The sequence below is a fragment of the Musca autumnalis genome, unplaced genomic scaffold, assembly GCF_047663935.1.
Source record: "Musca autumnalis isolate F117 unplaced genomic scaffold, ASM4766393v1 scaffold_2, whole genome shotgun sequence".
NCBI lineage: Eukaryota > Metazoa > Arthropoda > Insecta > Diptera > Muscidae > Musca > Musca autumnalis.
Window position 1 is genome coordinate 220,088,395 of NW_027411755.1, and position 15,942 is coordinate 220,104,336.

At 41.2% G+C, this 15,942-nt stretch overlaps 1 protein-coding gene across 1 annotated transcript in view; it reads left to right on the forward strand.

Moving 5' to 3' along the window:
• Positions 1 to 6,664, forward strand: part of LOC141392525 (uncharacterized) — a 152,017-nt gene extending 145,353 nt beyond the window's left edge. The window contains exon 2 of the mRNA XM_073965463.1: positions 6,420 to 6,664. Coding sequence (XP_073821564.1) covers positions 6,420 to 6,664 — 245 coding nt within the window. The remainder of the gene's footprint in view (positions 1 to 6,419) is intronic.
• Positions 6,665 to 15,942: the final 9,278 nt, after the last annotated feature.

A 15,942-nucleotide genomic window follows, 5' to 3' on the forward strand; every position in this document is an offset into this window, starting at 1 on the left:
ACGCTCTTGTAAAAATCATGAGTGAAAATGCATAATTTGATGCACTTCCAGATCACTTGTGCATATCATTTAACTGCCTCTTTGGAGGCAAACATTTTGCTGGGTATATATATAAAATACTCCTGTCGCGGTGATAGACTTTAAACTCCTCCGAAACGGTTGGACCTAATTTGATACAATTTTGTATGTGGAGCTTTTAGGTCTGAGAATAGATTTTAACCTGTTTTTGTACTGGTCAGTGGAGCGCCTAGGGTGCCTCCCCCACTATTTTCTTAAGAAAACGTGAAATCAAAGATATTTTTTAACGTATAGTTTAAAAATTGTTTGCAATCCTATGGTAATTACTGTATTGACCCTGATAGGTCGTCGCGGAAGTAAAATGTCGCAGTCAGCAACATTTTTTCAAAAGTATATAATTACAAATAATATCATTAAAGTTAGTAAGCGTGGCTTCAAAAGCGCTATAAACACTGACTTCAATAAGTTAGATATCGCGATCAACTTCACAATTTGGAATACAGTAAAATTCCGATAATTTGAAATCACACCTTACCAAAATTCAAAACAATCGATTGGTAAGTCATCCACAGTTCTTCAAAATGTCTGAAATAGCAGCATTCAATTCAAATTCTCAGGTTTGAGGATCGTTTTTTAGCGAAAATACTTCTTGTGGTCCTGTCTGCAGCGATGTTTTTCATGGGGAAGTCCATGCATGGTAAATTGTACTAAATTTAGTACAATTTAGTGGAATCCTGAAATTCGGAATTAAGATTATTGTTGGAGTGGAGGATTTAGATAGTTTTGGAAATTCGTACATATGTGTACAAAAAGTACTAAATGTGATACAATTTAGATTTGGTTAAAGCATCGAGCTAAAATCCTGAAATATAGAATTAAGATTACTGGTGGGGTGGGCAATCGAAGTTATTAAAATTCCTATTTTCGTACAAAAAGTATTACATGGTACTAAATTTGGTATATGAATAGAGGTGAAATTCTGAAATTTGGTATTATAGTCGGTGTTTGTGTGTATGGTTGAGATATGGATGTGGTTGTGGATGGTTGAAATTGTGAAATTCGTTATTAGGATAGCTAAGCAGTTGGCGTTTAGAGTGGAAATAAATAAAGGGGAGGTTTTGCAAATTCGTACTTATATATACGAAAAGTACTAAATATTGCTATGATTGTTTTTTGGAGAACATATAAAGCTGTAAATGACTATCGCGGTTGGGATATAGTTTTGGATATAAGGACGTAATTTTTGAAACTTATACCTATTGTAAACACTAAATTTGGTATCGTTTTAATGTTACATAAAGGGATATAGCTGGAGTTTCGAATTTTTGTATTATGGTCTAACTTGGTGTTTAGCTGAGGAGATTTTCAAATGCATACAAATTCTGTAACTAGGTATGGAGGTCGCTAAGGACTGAATTTGTATTTTAAATACGAAAAGTACAAAATGGTACTAAATTTAGTGTTGGGTGAAGCTAGAATTGTGGGTGCCACCGTGGTGCAATGGTATGCACGCCCGCCTTGCACGCAGAAGGTCGGGGGTTCGATTCCCCGGCCAGGCAACATCAAAACATTTTTCAACGGTGGCAAAATACCCCTCAGTAATGTTGGCGACATTTCCTGAGTATTTCAGCCTTGAAAAACTTCTCCATAAGTGGTGTCTTAAGACACGCCGTTCGGACGCGGCGATAAACAGTAGGTCCCATATCATTGAGCTAAATATGAATCGGGGTGCACTCATTGATATGAGAGAAGTCTCCCTTGTCCCGTATGGGATGTTGTGGAACAATGTTTGTGTTATGTAAGCTAGAATTGTATAATTAGGGTGCGAAAAGTACGAAAGTGCAATAAATTTGGTATTGAGCTAAGGAATAGAAGTGGAATCCTGATTTTTAAGGGTATTAGAAGTACTAATTGTACTAAAAGTACTAAATAGTACCAAATATTGAAGCAGTGGTATTGAGTGAACCGATAAATGATTTTTCTTATGAGCATTTTTATAGAGATTTGATCAGAATGTTTATGAAAATACCCCTTTAAAATATATGAATTGTTTCTACATGTAATACGGAGGATTTAAAAAAATTGTACTGAATAATGTACTACTGCTTTTATTATTCAGTACACTAATGCGAAGGCGGTTTCTAAATAATGCACTGAAATAAAAAATAAATTAATTAAAAAAAAAAGTTATCTTTTTAACAAAATTGGTACCCCCTGAGAACAAAATGGCAGAATTAAAATATCTCAAAAAAAAAAAAAAAAAATAGCTGTTATATAGGGGCCATGACAAAGCGTGCGCATTAAGTGGCATTTTTTGATATCACAAATTCCGAAATTACAGCCACTTAGGTTGGAAAATGTGGATAAGATCTTCAAAATTCCGGTACCGTTCTAATAAAACGTTGACTGAAATTTAAAATGTGCGTTCCTATTGATGTATGTGTGCGATAGGATCTTTTTGGATATTCGAACTAAAGGTAAACGAACAGTACTTAAATTAAATTAAGTATCAATTAAAATAGGTATTAGTACATCAAAATTTTCAGTGTCCACCATTTTCATATTAAAAACTGTTTACTTGTATATTATTTACTTTCCGCATACGAAGTAGCGGACATTTTGCTAGTAGGCTATAAATCTAGTTTCCTTTGCCCTATTTTTTAAAAATGTTATATTTAAAATAATTAGGAATGTATCGGTTTGGAAATGAATTTGCGAGACAACGCCCACTTTTTAAAACTTGTTACATCTACAAAACTACTGAACCGATTTTCCTGAAATTTTCAGGAAATCTTGTACATTTCCTGATAGTCCCCGAAAACAGGCTACATATTTTACTGAATTCCAAAGGAATTCCTCCCCTACGCGATATTTTAAAATAACGCTATATTTGCAAAATTACGCATATATCACTTTAAAAATTTACGGATTAATCTACAATGTAGTACTTCTTTGGGGCCTAAAGACCCGACCACACCTGTTTTTTTTTAATGTTATATCGCCAATACTACTGAACCGATTTCCATCAAATTTGCAGCAATTATGAATTTCCGAGCAGGTAAGGTACGTTCCCCCCGCCTTTCTTTGTATAAGCCAAACGTATGATTATATTGGTTTTAGCATAAATTTGGGGAGGTAATGGGGTTGTGTGTACCCCAGGTATATATTTGGAGCCAAAATACCGCCAACTTTTTTAAATATGTTATATCTTGAAACCTGATGACAACGCCCACACCTTTCAATACATTATTTTTCCAAAACTACTGAACCTAATTTCATGCAAATTTCAGAAAGTATTAAGGAATATCCCGTGTTCCAAAATGGTCTATATTTGTAGACGAATTTCGGGAGCCTATTGTTTTATAATCGCTATACTTGCTAATCTTATGAGTGCATCGGCTTTCAAATTAATGTTCGAGACAATGGTGGCTGCGCCCCCGATCAAGAAAAACGATATATCAACGATCCATCAGCCATCAAAAACTAAAACATACATATAAGTCTCAATAAGCTGGAGAATTCGATCTAACCGTTTTATTTAACTTTTATAATTAGATCGCTTTAGGGTAAAGACAGGGGAAATGGGCGATAATTAATCCTAAACATCATTAATGGGCAAAAAATCCTACAGTCCGTAAGAGAAAAGAAAAAATCTGTTGGTAAATTTAAAATCCTCCTCGGTTTGACAATGGACCGAAGAAGTGAGGTAGAAAATAACTACTTTTGAATTGTCAAGTATGAAAAGTTGTCATTAAAACTCATTATGAAGGTTCGGCAATGGGGACCTGGGTCCTCTAATATAAAATATTAAAATATGTACTCGTATACAAATTGACCAATGTAAACAACTAACGGAGGCAGAGGTAGTAAATAAGGGAGAGGAGCAGGGGTTGCAATGAACTGTCAGTGTAAGGCAATCTGAATTTCGTGAGCGTAAATTCACTCCGCTCACAACCAGTTAGAGTCTGCACAAGTTGTGAGCAAGAGTAAATTTACGCTCATGAAACTCACATTGCCTCACTCTGCTCCAAATGAATGAAATAGAGAGAGAGCGAGAGAGAACTGAAGAATGGTTACAGAGTTGGGTAATCTAGTTCCTAGTTCAGTGTACAAGTTCCAAAACGTATGAGTAACGTAATAAATTCTAACTTGTGATATTAAGTATACGCACTTTGTTCATACAAATTATATAGGCCATTGGAACTGCGTAGTGAACATTAGGCCGGGGCGATTTGTATGGAAGGAAAAACGTGTTATCGGGCGCCTGGAGTTTCTGACTCTTGGGATTGTACTGAGCAAAAAAGTCAACTAGACGATATGTCTACGGTGAAAATCGAGCCCCCGGATTTTGACTTGAAGTTTTTTTTCAAGGATTTTTGCATATTTTGGCATATAACAACCAAACCACTGAGATTTTCGATCCAACACAAAGACAACAATTGTAGCCAAGACAATAATAACGAACTCTTTAGTATATCGCAAAAGCATTGGAACGCTCCTTCAGGAAGTTATGGCCTCGAGAAGGTGCAAATTTTTCGGAAAATATCGATAAATGACACTGTGCTACAAAATGGGACTCAAAGAAGAATATTTCATCCCTCTAACTCAATTCCTTTCAAGTCCTTTTCGTCCTTTATTTCTTGAACCGTAGTGAAAGTACCACAAGACGAGATTTTACAGCATCCAAATATTCTACAAAAATGTTGTTCAGAAGATTTTAGGTACGGTTCTCATTGATGACCAATCGATATTTCCCCGATTTCATGCTCCTTTTTGACATTTACCCGGTTTTTGTTCAGAAAACTATGCTTTGTTTTTATGCATATTCGTTATTGGTTTGTGGTGCTTCTGAAATAATTACCATAAATAGCTTTTGTAATGACGGACACGTTAATAACAAATTTGATTGGAGGATAGATCCGGTTAACTAAATTTTTGAACCGGATACTCTGATATTGAAACCGATTTTAACCGTATATGTATATCATTAGAAAGCTAATAAAATGGTGAATCTTTGTGTTGGATCGAAAATCTCAGTGGTTTGGTTATTATATGCCAAAATATGCAAAAATCATTGAAAAAAACTTCAAGTCAAAATCCGGGGGCTCGATTTTCACCGTAGACATATGGTCTAGTTCACTTTTTTGCTCAGTACAATCCAAAGAATCAGAAACTCCAGGCGCCCGAGATGATGTTCAAATCGCCCCACTCTAGTGAACATATACATATGTAGTTCATTTGACACAACTCTAGCAGTCTCCAAATTTTGTCAAAATAAGTGCGATGTTAGTACAAGTCATATTTTTCAAAACAATAGTGTAACGACCAAAAGTCGCGGATTGATGCTCGTTTTTGGCCACATAAAAATATGGATTTATTTTCTTTTGAATTTAATAGTTTTGTTAAATGAAATGTAATTTTATTTTATTATGCGTATTTAAAAAGAAACAGGTGTTTATTTTGATTGATAAAAATTTATGAAATACAATAAGTACTTTAAGTTTATTAAATGTTAAACTAGTTTTAATTTCAAATTAACGGACAAACTGATCACCTAGTGACAAAGGAGAGGAACTAACATGCGGTACCCTGGCGGTCAATAGTCAAACGAATCAACATCAGTATACGATCAGCTGGGCTACCTGTGTTGGTGTGATGGCCAGCCGCCACCAGCGTGTATAAAAGGAAGTGCTGTGAAGACAATCGGGGCAGTCGTCTGTTGGCGGTTGTTGAGTCAAGTGGTGTGAAAACAAAACCTTGGCTTTTGTGGGAGTAGAGTAGATTGTAGTTTCTGCGTAGTCAAGTGGTGTTGCAAAACAAAACCTTGACTCTGTGGAAAAATAGAGTAGATGTAGTTTCTACGTGGTCGAGTGGGGTTGTAAACGAACCTCGACGCACCGTAGAAATAGTGTCTGTCTCGTCGAGTGGGGTTGTAAAACGAACCTCGACGCGCAGAAGAATTAGTGTTTGTCTCGTCGAGTGGGGTTGTAAAACGAACCTCGACGCACCGTAGAAATAGTGTCTGTCTCGTCGAGTGGGGTGTAAACGAACCTCGACGCGCAGAAGAATTAGTGTTTGTCCCGTCGAGTGGGGTTGTAAAACGAACCTCGACGCACCGTAGAAATAGTGTCTGTCTCGTCGAGTGGGGTGTAAACGAACCTCGACGCGCCGTAGAAATAGTGTCTGTCTCGTCGAGTGGGGTTGTAAAACGAACCTCGACGCACCGTAGAAATAGTGTCGGTCTCGTCGAGTGGGGTGCAAACGAACCTCGACGCGCAGAAGAAGTAGTGTTTGTCCCGTCGAGTGGGGTTGTAAAACGAACCTCGACGCACCGTAGAAATAGTGTCTGTCTCGTCGAGTGGGGTTGTAAAACGAACCTCGACGTTTCGACAACACCTCAGCGCGTACCCGACCGCCTCTGCATCATCCGGACGCCGGTGCCGTGTTTACGCCGTGCCTCCAGCATTTGTCGGGCCACGGCTGTGCCAAAACATATGCAATTGCACCGTCGTCATTCAACGAGTCGCTGCCATCCGTTCTGACGACAGATTCATCGAGCCGCTGCTGCGCTAAAGCCTGTGCCTACCGCCTTGTTCCCAATTTGCTGTGTCCCGCTGCCGCCGCGTACAAGCCTCCTCAAACCTGATTCGTCCAGCATATCATCTCGTGCCAAAATTTCTTCGTATAAACTTGCCCGACCATCTATGTACCAGTATATTTAGTGTTAAATAGGTGTAGTGTTAGTGTGATAAAAATTAGTTAATAAAGTGTGTTTATAACGTATTTTGGAAAAAAAAGGAAATCAACTGATGTGTTTCTCTCTCTAATGTCTCTAAATCAAAAATAAATTTTTGTGACGACCCTGGCCCCGCTGAACCTACCCCAGCTTCAAGGTAATAAATACGTCGTCACAATGGCGCCCGAGCAGGGACATTAAAAGAGAGAGCACATAAAATAAACGAAAAACTATTGGAAAAAAAACTTAATAAAATCAGGTGAAAGTTATACTAAAAAAAAAAAACAAAACAAAAATGACTATCAGAATAAGTGATTAATAAACAACCAAGAAAAAAAATCGGGAAAATTGTTTATAAGCTTACGAGACCTTAAAAAAATTCAAGAAACGAAAACAGTGATACTAAAAACAGTGTGTTCATGATACAGTGCAAAAAAAAATATTATTACCACGTAAAAAAGTTTAAAAACATCAACAGCTATGTTGCGAATGTCGTGGGCATATTCTTTAAGGCAAGAGGAACTAATCGCTTATTTGACGGAATTCGAAATCGATGCCACAGGAAAAGTGGACGACCTCCGCAAGAGGTGGGCGAAGTTCTTAGGTCTAGACCACGACGAAAAAGAATTATCCCGATTATTGGAGTTACAAACTAAGCATGACAGTTTGAATGCACCATCATCCTCGAATGCCCGATCTCCAGCAAAATTGACAGTTCCACAGAAAGAAGAAGGCGCAATACTTATATCGCCGGTAAAAAGTGAAACCTCTAACGATCCCGTCTCCAACGTAGTGAAACCGCCCATTAATGGATCAGGTGAACAAAGCTTAAATCAAAATCAGTCGTTAAGAGCAGAATTCGAACGCCCTGTCACCAGTAAATCCAAGGCTGACCCAACTAGATTACAACCGCCACAACAAATTTTAGACCAAATCCATAAATGGAACGTGAAATTCGACAAGGGCAAGGATCCTTTAGAGTTCGTGGAACGGGTGGAAGAACTTGCCGTAATGTACAACATTGACTTACACCAACTAATAATTGTCATGCCGGAATTGCTTCGAGATAAAGCCCTGATCTGGCTCAGAAATAATAATAGCCATTGGGCAACCTGGAGTACCTTTAAAAGGGACTTCCTAAATTTCTTCCTTCCTCCGAGGTATTTCGAAAAATTGGGCGATGAGATCCGGAAAAGAATTCAAAGGCCTAGAGAGCCCTTCAAAGAGTATGTACTGGCTATCCAAAATCTCATGCAGCACTCCGAAATGACAGAGGAGGAAAAATTGGAACGAATCTTTAGAAATTCACAACCAGAGTACCAATGGTATATTAAGCGGAAAGATTTCATGTCACTCACTGAATTGATAAAACTCACCGATGATCTGGAAAGTATACCAAATCCTGGACGCTACGAACCATCGAGATACGAGCCTAACCATGCTAGAAATAACGATCATCCCAGACAACACCTTTACCGAACGGAAGGACAAGATGAGAATACACAAGGGAACGAAAATGCCGAGGACTCACAAGAACAGGCCTCCTCACTCAAGAGACACCACGAAAATGGCACCTCGTTTGAATGTGAAGACCACCGACTTACGGCGAAGGTGCTCATCGAAGGACGACTGGTTACCGCCACTGTGGATACGGGAGCCACTAGTTGCTTCATTAGAAAGGAATTTGTCGACGGATTGAAGAAAAAACCAATTTACAACAGACAAATCGCTAACGTTGTTCTGGCAGATGGCACTACGGTAAACATAACAAAATCCACGGATCTGCGTCTTACATTTGTAAATCAAAGCGCCACTGTGCCATTCCTAGTTATGCCACAATTCAAAGAGGACATACTACTAGGCTTAGAATTTATGAAACGATTCCCCACAATCATCCAGTGCGCCGGGCTCAGAGTGGAATTGGTTAAGTCATCACAACTAACAGAGCATTGCATTATTGCCGTTGAAGAAAGCGGTGTGCAAGATGAGGTAAGCAAACCAAGTGAATATGGAGGCAGTGTCTCACAGCATATTAACGTGAAGAATGACAAGCTCACGGACCAAGAACGAAAAGGGGTTAACGATTTTCTGGCAAAAGAATTACCGAGTTTTCAGCGAATTCAAGGACTCTCCAACATTGCCGAACATAAAATTGTAATGACCGACGATCGTCCAATAAAACTGCGATATGCTCCACGGAATCCGGCGATGCAAGCAATAATCGATGCTGAAGTCAACAAACTGATCGAACGCGGGTGTGTTGAGCCGTCAAAGAGCCCATATAGTTTTCCCATAACACTGGTCCGAAAGAAAAATGGGGACTGGCGCACCTGCATGGATTTCAGACAACTGAACAAACGATCAGAACCCGATGCGTATCCGTTACCAAGGGTGGACACTATTTTAAACCGGTTAAGGAACGCGCAGTTTGTGAGTAGCCTGGATTTGAAAGACGGGTACTGGCAGATCCCCCTGGCAAATGAGAGCAGGAAATATACAGCATTCGCCGTAGCTGGAAAAGGACTTTACCAATGGAAAGTCATGCCCTTTGGTTTACACTCAGCACCGGCAAATTTTCAGCGTGCGCTCGATAGCGTGATAGGTCCAGAAATGGAACCTCACGCTTTCGCCTATTTGGACGATATTATCGTCACAGGAAGAACCTTCCAGGAGCATCTGGAAAACTTGCGGGAAGTATTTAGGCGGCTACGTGCGGCTAACCTAAAAATCAATGCAGACAAATGTGAGTTTTTCCGAAACGAGACCAAGTATCTAGGTCATGTGGTGAGTAGCGAAGGCATAAAAACAGATCCGGAGAAAGTGGCAGCTATCGCCGAAATGAAAGCCCCAACCTCAGTCAAAGAGGTACGCAGATTTTTGGGGGTAGCATCATGGTACCGTAAATTTGTGCCTCAATTAGCAATCGTCTCACAGCCATTAACCAGTCTTCTGAAGAAAGGAAAGCATTGGAAGTGGGGACCAGAGCAGCAAGCGGCATTTGTGGCACTAAAAACAAAACTCACGGAGGCACCAGTGCTTGCATGTCCAGACTTCAACAAACCATTTTCTCTCCAGACGGATGCCAGTGATTATAGCCTTGGGGCTGTACTCACGCAAGAACTAAACAACGAAGAACGAGTCATAGCGTATGCCAGTAGACATTTAAATGGTGCGGAAAAAAACTACTCGGCTACGGAAAAAGAATGTCTGGCTATTATTTGGGGTATTCGCCAAATGAGGCCGTATTTGGAAGGATATAAGTTTGTTGTTGTGACGGATCATCTTGCCTTAAAATGGCTAAACTCAATCGAAAACCCTTCAGGCAGACTTGCACGCTGGGCTCTGGAATTGCAACAATATACTTTCGATGTGAGATATCGAAGAGGGAAACAAAATGTGGTTGCAGATGCGTTGTCGAGACAGCCCGTGGAGAGACTGGAGTTAGCCACTATTAAAGAAAATGACTGTACGTGCCCTTGGACTAACAAATTGAGAGAAGGTATCCAGAAGGATCCGAAGAAGTACCCGGATTATGCCATTATAGAAGGTCAGGTGTATCGTCATTTGCCCCAACAAATAAATGAGGATGATTGTATACCCTGGAAACTATGTGTACCAACATCCTCTCGAAATCAGGTCTTGATAGAAAACCACGACAGCCTAGCAGGTGGACATATGGGAGTCAGAAAGACAAGTCACAAGGTAGCCAACCGATATTACTGGCCGGGTATGTTCCAGGATATTAAGAGGTATGTGAGGAAATGTGACTCGTGCCAAAGATTTAAAACCAGTCAACAACAACCGGCGGGAGAAATGCTAACCAGAACACCCGAAGAACCATGGGCTACAATCTGTGCAGATTTTGTAGGACCGCTTCCTAGGTCTACCCATGGCAACACGATGCTCCTTGTCATAGTAGATCGGTTCACCAAATGGACAGAATTAATCCCCCTTCGTAAGGCCACAACAGAAGGATTAATTAAGGGTTGCCGAGAAAGAATAATCGCGCGTTATGGAGTTCCCAAGATGCTGATAACAGACAATGGGGCACAATTCACGAGTAAGCAGTTTGAGAAGTTTCTTCGAGAGATGGGAATACGGCACCAACTCACCGCGCCTTATACGCCTCAAGAAAATCCCACAGAGAGGGCCAACAGGACGGTGAAAACCATGATTGCCCAAGTTTCACGGCAGAAACATAATCGATGGGATGATGCGCTACCCGAAATAATGCTGGCCATAAACACAAGCGTGTCCGAATCTACTGGATATTTGCCTGCTTTCTTGACGCAGGGCCGCGAACCCAGATTACCACAGGCCCTGTATGATCAGGTCACGATAGGAACAGGCGCAAGGGTGATTCCACCGGAGGACAGAGCGGCGGAACTTAAAGAAATATTCGTTATTGTTAGGCGTAATCTGTCCAAAGCGGCCCAAACACAAAAGAGGCATTATAATTTACGACGGCGTGCGTGGAAACCAAAAATTGGAGCAAAAGTGTTATTACGACTACATCCGCAATCCAAAGCCATAGATAGCTTTGCTGCCAAACTGGCTCCTAAGTACGGAGGCCCATATGTAGTGAAAGCATACAAGTCACCGGTAATCGTGGAAGTCAAGGGAAGCAACAATGAGGTCCGAGTAGCACATTTGAGTGGACTGAAACCATACTGCGAATAAAAAAAAAAATAATAATAAATAAATAAATAGCTATATAGATATGTAATACAACTTAGAAGAGGCATAGAAAGACTCCCACTGCAGTAGAGTAGTTGTATCATACCCATTCAATTTGACTAAGGTAAATACATCCCACTAACTAATGTAATTCTCTTCTCCCATCGTTGTAGATTTAATCCGAAGTAAAGGAATAGTGTCAACAAGATTCGTAAGATAGAATAAGAAACTATATATATAACATTTCCACGTAAAGAATCATCAACTGACATACGAATATGGAGCAAGAGAGTCCTAATACGAAGAAATTTAAAGAGTCGAGAAAGAGGTTCAGGGAACACATGGAACGAGTAGAAGCCCAAAGGCGGAGGGCCAGTTTCATTGAGGATGATGTGGGTCCTAGCACCAGTCGGAAGGCTCGCCAATGCAATTTTAAGCCATGGAACCCCCAACCCCGAGCCCCACCAACTTCCACTGAGTGTACAAATAATATATTCTTTAGAATTTTCGAGACGGGTCATGAGAACAGCCCAACCAATGATCCTGAGAACAAAACTGAAACGTTCGTAGAGAATAAATCTAACATGGAAAATATTCCACGAACGCCGACATACATAGTGGGTAGCGAATCCTCACAAGATAACGGAGGGGCGTCCGTTCCAGCCACACCAACTACGTCTGAATCCCAGTTGCCCGGAACCCCGGGGAAAACATATGTCCATGAGTCAGATGAGGAATCGACCATAACCCGGTCCGAGTCAAAGAGAGGTGAAGGGTCATCCACAACAATGGACGAAGACGAAGATGTGCTAAGAAGCCTGTATGGTTATGGGGATAACACCATCACACTACGTTCCCCATCACCAAGGCCGCCCTCCAGTTCAACGTCTATAGATTCCGACGATGAAGACTATAGCCCACCCACGCCACCACCAAAAAGGGGACTGGGTTTTATAAAACAAACCGACCGACAGTACCGTTATTTGGGATGCAAGTGTTACGAGCGGACGGTAACCGTAAAGTTGTTGGTACCCGACGGGAACCAATCCCCGGTTCGGGCCTTAAATGACCAAGAACAGGTAGCGTTGGTAAGACCACATACAAGTAGTGAGAACGAGCAATCAGGCGAAACATCCGGTTTGGAGGCCCCGATACCCAATGGAACTGAAATCGAAAATCCGGGAACGCCGACCGTATTGCACTCATCTGTAGTACCGCATGAAGAAGATTCTCGATCCTCAGCCGCTACCTTCGAAACCGTCTCGGAAACTCCCAGTCAGAACTTGTGGAAACAGTGGGAGAAATTGGTGGACGGGCCTAGTCCAGTGGCCATTGAAGTCTCGGGTACGGAAGTCAGGAGTCACCCTGGGTTAAAATGCCAGTGGGCAGAGATATCTCCACAAACCATAATACCGGTACGCCGCAAAAACGCGTAGAAAATAAGAGCAACCGAGGGGTTTCTCCGTCACCAACCGCTACGCCGGACTCATCCACCAGTCTCTCATCGACCTCATCATCCACCAGTTCCTCATCTACTCCATCATCTACCAGTGTCCCATCTGCATCATCAAACAACGGGACCCCATCGACATCTGTCAACGTTGCACCGTCCGTGGTCAGGTCACCGGCATCTACTACGTTCACCGCATCGAATCGGCAGACTGTGACGACATCTCCCAAAAACTATTACAACAGTATGTCATATATAATTGAAATTTTCATCCCGATTGCCGAGACTAATCCCGAAGAACCGACGTCAACCACGGCCACATTAGTTGCCCCACAGCCAACATCGCCAGAAAACACCGGGCCTACCGAAAATTGGAAACCTGTAGAGGAAAAACATTTTTCACCAAAAATTAAAAAAAGGTAGACAAATTATTAAACATAAAAAAGGAAGGCCAACGGTACCGCAAGTTAATTAAAACACAAGGAAAGCAATACCGCATCAATATAGCCAAAAATGGAGAAGTGAAGGTCCATGTTCGACCCTCTGCTGAGGCCTCCAACCTTCGATCCGGTTCGCCATAGACGAAAGATAACTGAATGGTAAGAGGCGAATACCACCGATAAGTTTCCTCTATGCTTCCGACCGTTAAATGCAACAGCCGAGTGAAAGCTTTCTCCGGAAACGAACAAAAATCAGAGGGAAGAAGAGAGGCAATGTAACGACCAAAAGTCGCGGATTGATGCTCGTTTTTGGCCACATAAAAATATGGATTTATTTTCTTTTGAATTTAATAGTTTTGTTAAATGAAATGTAATTTTATTTTATTATGCGTATTTAAAAAGAAACAGGTGTTTATTTTGATTGATAAAAATTTATGAAATACAATAAGTACTTTAAGTTTATTAAATGTTAAACTAGTTTTAATTTCAAATTAACGGACAAACTGATCACCTAGTGACAAAGGAGAGTAACTAACATGCGGTACCCTGGCGGTCAATAGTCAAACGAATCAACATCAGTATACGATCAGCTGGGCTACCTGTGTTGGTGTGATGGCCAGCCGCCACCAGCGGGTATAAAAGGAAGTGCTGTGAAGACAATCGGGGCAGTCGTCTGTTGGCGGTTGTTGAGTCAAGTGGTGTGAAAACAAAACCTTGGCTTTGTGGGAGTAGAGTAGATTGTAGTTTCTGCGTAGTCAAGTGGTGTTGCAAAACAAAACCTTGACTCTGTGGAAAAATAGAGTAGATGTAGTTTCTACGTGGTCGAGTGGGGTTGTAAACGAACCTCGACGCACCGTAGAAATAGTGTCTGTCTCGTCGAGTGGGGTTGTAAAACGAACCTCGACGCACCGTAGAAATAGTGTCGGTCTCGTCGAGTGGGGTGCAAACGAACCTCGACGCGCAGAAGAAGTAGTGTTTGTCCCGTCGAGTGGGGTTGTAAAACGAACCTCGACGCACCGTAGAAATAGTGTCTGTCTCGTCGAGTGGGGTGTAAACGAACCTCGACGCGCCGTAGAAATAGTGTCTGTCTCGTCGAGTGGGGTTGTAAAACGAACCTCGACGCACCGTAGAAATAGTGTCGGTCTCGTCGAGTGGGGTGCAAACGAACCTCGACGCGCAGAAGAAGTAGTGTTTGTCCCGTCGAGTGGGGTTGTAAAACGAACCTCGACGCACCGTAGAAATAGTGTCTGTCTCGTCGAGTGGGGTGTAAACGAACCTCGACGCGCCGTAGAAATAGTGTCTGTCTCGTCGAGTGGGGTTGTAAAACGAACCTCGACGTTTCGACAACACCTCAGCGCGTACCCGACCGCCTCTGCATCATCCGGACGCCGGTGCCGTGTTTACGCCGTGCCTCCAGCATTTGTCGGGCCACGGCTGTGCCAAAACATATGCAATTGCACCGTCGTCATTCAACGAGTCGCTGCCATCCGTTCTGACGACAGATTCATCGAGCCGCTGCTGCGCTAAAGCCTGTGCCTACCGCCTTGTTCCCAATTTGCTGTGTCCCGCTGCCGCCGCGTACAAGCCTCCTCAAACCTGATTCGTCCAGCATATCATCTCGTGCCAAAATTTCTTCGTATAAACTTGCCCGACCATCTATGTACCAGTATATTTAGTGTTAAATAGGTGTAGTGTTAGTGTGATAAAAATTAGTTAATAAAGTGTGTTTATAACGTATTTTGGAAAAAAAAGGAAATCAACTGATGTGTTTCTCTCTCTAATGTCTCTAAATCAAAAATAAATTTTTGTGACGACCCTGGCCCCGCTGAACCTACCCCAGCTTCAAGGTAGAAAATACGTCGTCACAATAGGTGTGAGGTCAGGGGAGCAGTTCTCCGCTTGATATGATAATATCCAATATTTAATTAATTCTCTTTCTATTTGTCTATTTGAATTTAATTGAATAACTTATTAAAAGTTATACTGAAAATAATCTAATATGACACGTTAAAAAGGTGGTTAGTCCATCGGATGGGAGGATCCAACGATAACATTTAATAGTAAAGTAGGCATTGCGATAACAATACAATAGCCTATAATGTTACTATGGGTCAGAGAAAGCGGGTAATCATATTGGGAAGGTCCCCTAATAGATACAAATACTATGTATGATTCAATATAAGTGTGAGAAATCTGAACCTTGGAACAATTAATCTTGTATCAGTGTATGTAGTCGCGAAAATATAAGGCTGGCAGGTTCAGAAGAGGCAATTACCACCATAGCATTTCTGACTCAACACAACATTAAATTTATATCGACTTCTTAATAACGAAATTGCAAGAATGGGTTACCGCGAGGGGACACAAATACGTAATAAACTGTACCTGGGAATTATTAAAAGTCAGGGGAGGTTGTCCTTTAAACAGTCACAGTATTAGGAATATATAACATGGGTAGAAATAAGAGAGAAGTATCCCCAATAGGACACCAATATTGGATTTTTGATTCATTATTTAAAGGAAAAGTCTCTTATGTTAGCAGTGATTATTGTGGTACGCGTGTGCTTACAGTGGTAATGGAATTAACCAAGGCAAGAAGTAACCCTAACACATTGTCATAT